The 1,933-nt window shown below is 40.2% G+C and overlaps 1 protein-coding gene across 1 annotated transcript; it reads right to left on the bottom strand.

The window, feature by feature from the left end:
* Positions 1–239: 239 nt before the first annotated feature.
* Positions 240–1,721, bottom strand: LOC118349617 (putative pectinesterase 63). The gene is made up of 4 exons (XM_035695093.1): positions 1,196–1,721; positions 891–1,097; positions 559–785; positions 240–451 (listed from the first exon to the last, which is right to left on the bottom strand). The coding sequence occupies exons 1-4, from the start codon at positions 1,700–1,702 to the stop codon at positions 292–294; spliced, it is 1,101 nt and encodes a 366-aa protein (XP_035550986.1). The 5' UTR covers positions 1,703–1,721; the 3' UTR covers positions 240–291.
* Between the last annotated feature and the right edge of the window lie 212 nt (positions 1,722–1,933).

The following is a 1,933-nucleotide window of genomic DNA, read 5'->3' on the forward strand; positions in this document are numbered from 1 at the left end:
GAGAATTTAGAGTATTTTTTTTTATATTGTTAAAAGATGAGTTTAAGTGCTAGGAAGTAACTCTCCGACCCGTGCGGGACCGGGATTTTACAAAATAAATTTATATAATATACTATACATGCGTCACATCATAGTAATTATGGAATTTATCTCTTTATACTGATATAAATAATGTAAATATACTGTTAGAAAAAGGAGAAAATTAAATGCAACTGTACATGAATGTATTGGATGTTTATATCCAGTTAGAGAAAAGTTGCCGTTATGCATTTGGCAAATTGTAATGAGTTTTTAACCAATCTTTGGAATTGGGACAAGCCATTGACTTCCTCCGATGAAAGTGGTGCTCAAGAAGGGCTTTACTTGATCGTCAGAAAGAGTCTTTCCAAATTTGCGGTTGGAGGCACTTGACCCTGGGCCCGAGCATTGGTACTCTCCATAAAACACATTCCTACAATGTATCATGCAATCATGTTAATACGCCATACCTTTGTGAATTAATAACACGAAGAAAATGTTGAAGAAAACTGCACTATTGATGGGTAATTGGATGCCTACTTTTGGTGCTGAGACTTCATCCAACCGCCACTATTGATGTTACTGCCCATGTATGTATAGGCAAACACAACCCGAGATGTCTCCTTCCATGCTCGACCAAGGTACATATCGCCAGTCCCCTGTATCTTGCAATGGACGAATACAAACCCGCTGTCCCCTGATTGGCCATTCATATCTTGTGCTGCGATCACACCCAAATTCTCTGCAACCGATTTTATGGTGGTGTCCTGCATATTTATACATTCTTAACTTAATACATACATATATAAGATGAGAAATTATTAGCAGGCTACTCTAGAAATATGGATGGCTTGGTATTTTTTGCAGCTTACCCTGTAGAGGGATTTTCCATTTCCAAATATGAAATCAACACTCCCTTCGATGTAGCAGCTCTGAAACAAATGCCTACCCCGGTCATCACACAAGGTGTCTTGGAATCCTATGAACTTGCAACTGTAGAATGCTGCCATGTCCCCTGATATCCTCAATGCCACTGCCTGTCCATCGGATTTTCTGGGATCTGGCTTTGGAGATGAATTCTGTAAACACCATCCACAAAACAGATAGTATTATAAACAAACGTTTTATAATATTTGCTAAGAAAATAAAAGAAAAGAAAAGAAAAGCAAAAACGCACCACAAAGATAATATTGACTGCCATGAAGTTGTCAGACTCAATGGCCACAGTGGCGCTTTCCCAGGTTCCGTATTTCTTTGCTGTACCGTCATACGTTATGGTAGGCATATTGCCCGGTTTCCCATAGAACGTCACGAAGGGCTTCGACCTATCGACGACTACCTTTTCTTTGTAATTACCGCCAGCAATATATATAATCACTCGGTCTGTATTTCCTGACGGAATGCTCTCAACGGCGTCGGTCACCGTCTTGAAATCTCCAGCACCATCTTTTCTGACCTTGATGATCTTCATTGGAGCTTTGCTAAGGGATGCGATTAGGGCGTTGTTGAAAAGGGTGTGCTTTGAAGCCTCCTCGTACTCTTTCATGTTTAGCGCAATCCATGCGTCTAGGTTTGATTCTGGATCCGATGCCACAGTCTGGTTGGCATGGCACAAAGCTGTTGGGACGAGCAATGTGGCTAGAAACAACAGCTGAGTTGCCAAATTTGTTAGTTTCAAAGCCATTTCGAATGATTGACTGAAAATGTAAGTTCACTCGCTGCGTGCTGCATGCATATGCTTGTATTTTCTTTATACTAGAAATAAAAGAGCAACGAACGGATCATGGGTATTAGAGTATGTGAAGTTGTACGTGATTTTCGAGGGGATTTTAGTTTCTTCTGTTTGTTTGTCATTGAAATGCCCCTACTCGCTTGAGAAACAACCAAAATGCCATTGTGCTTTTAAAGGATAATT

The sequence above is a fragment of the Juglans regia genome, chromosome 10 (genome assembly GCF_001411555.2).
Source record: "Juglans regia cultivar Chandler chromosome 10, Walnut 2.0, whole genome shotgun sequence".
Taxonomy (NCBI): Eukaryota; Viridiplantae; Streptophyta; class Magnoliopsida; order Fagales; family Juglandaceae; genus Juglans; species Juglans regia.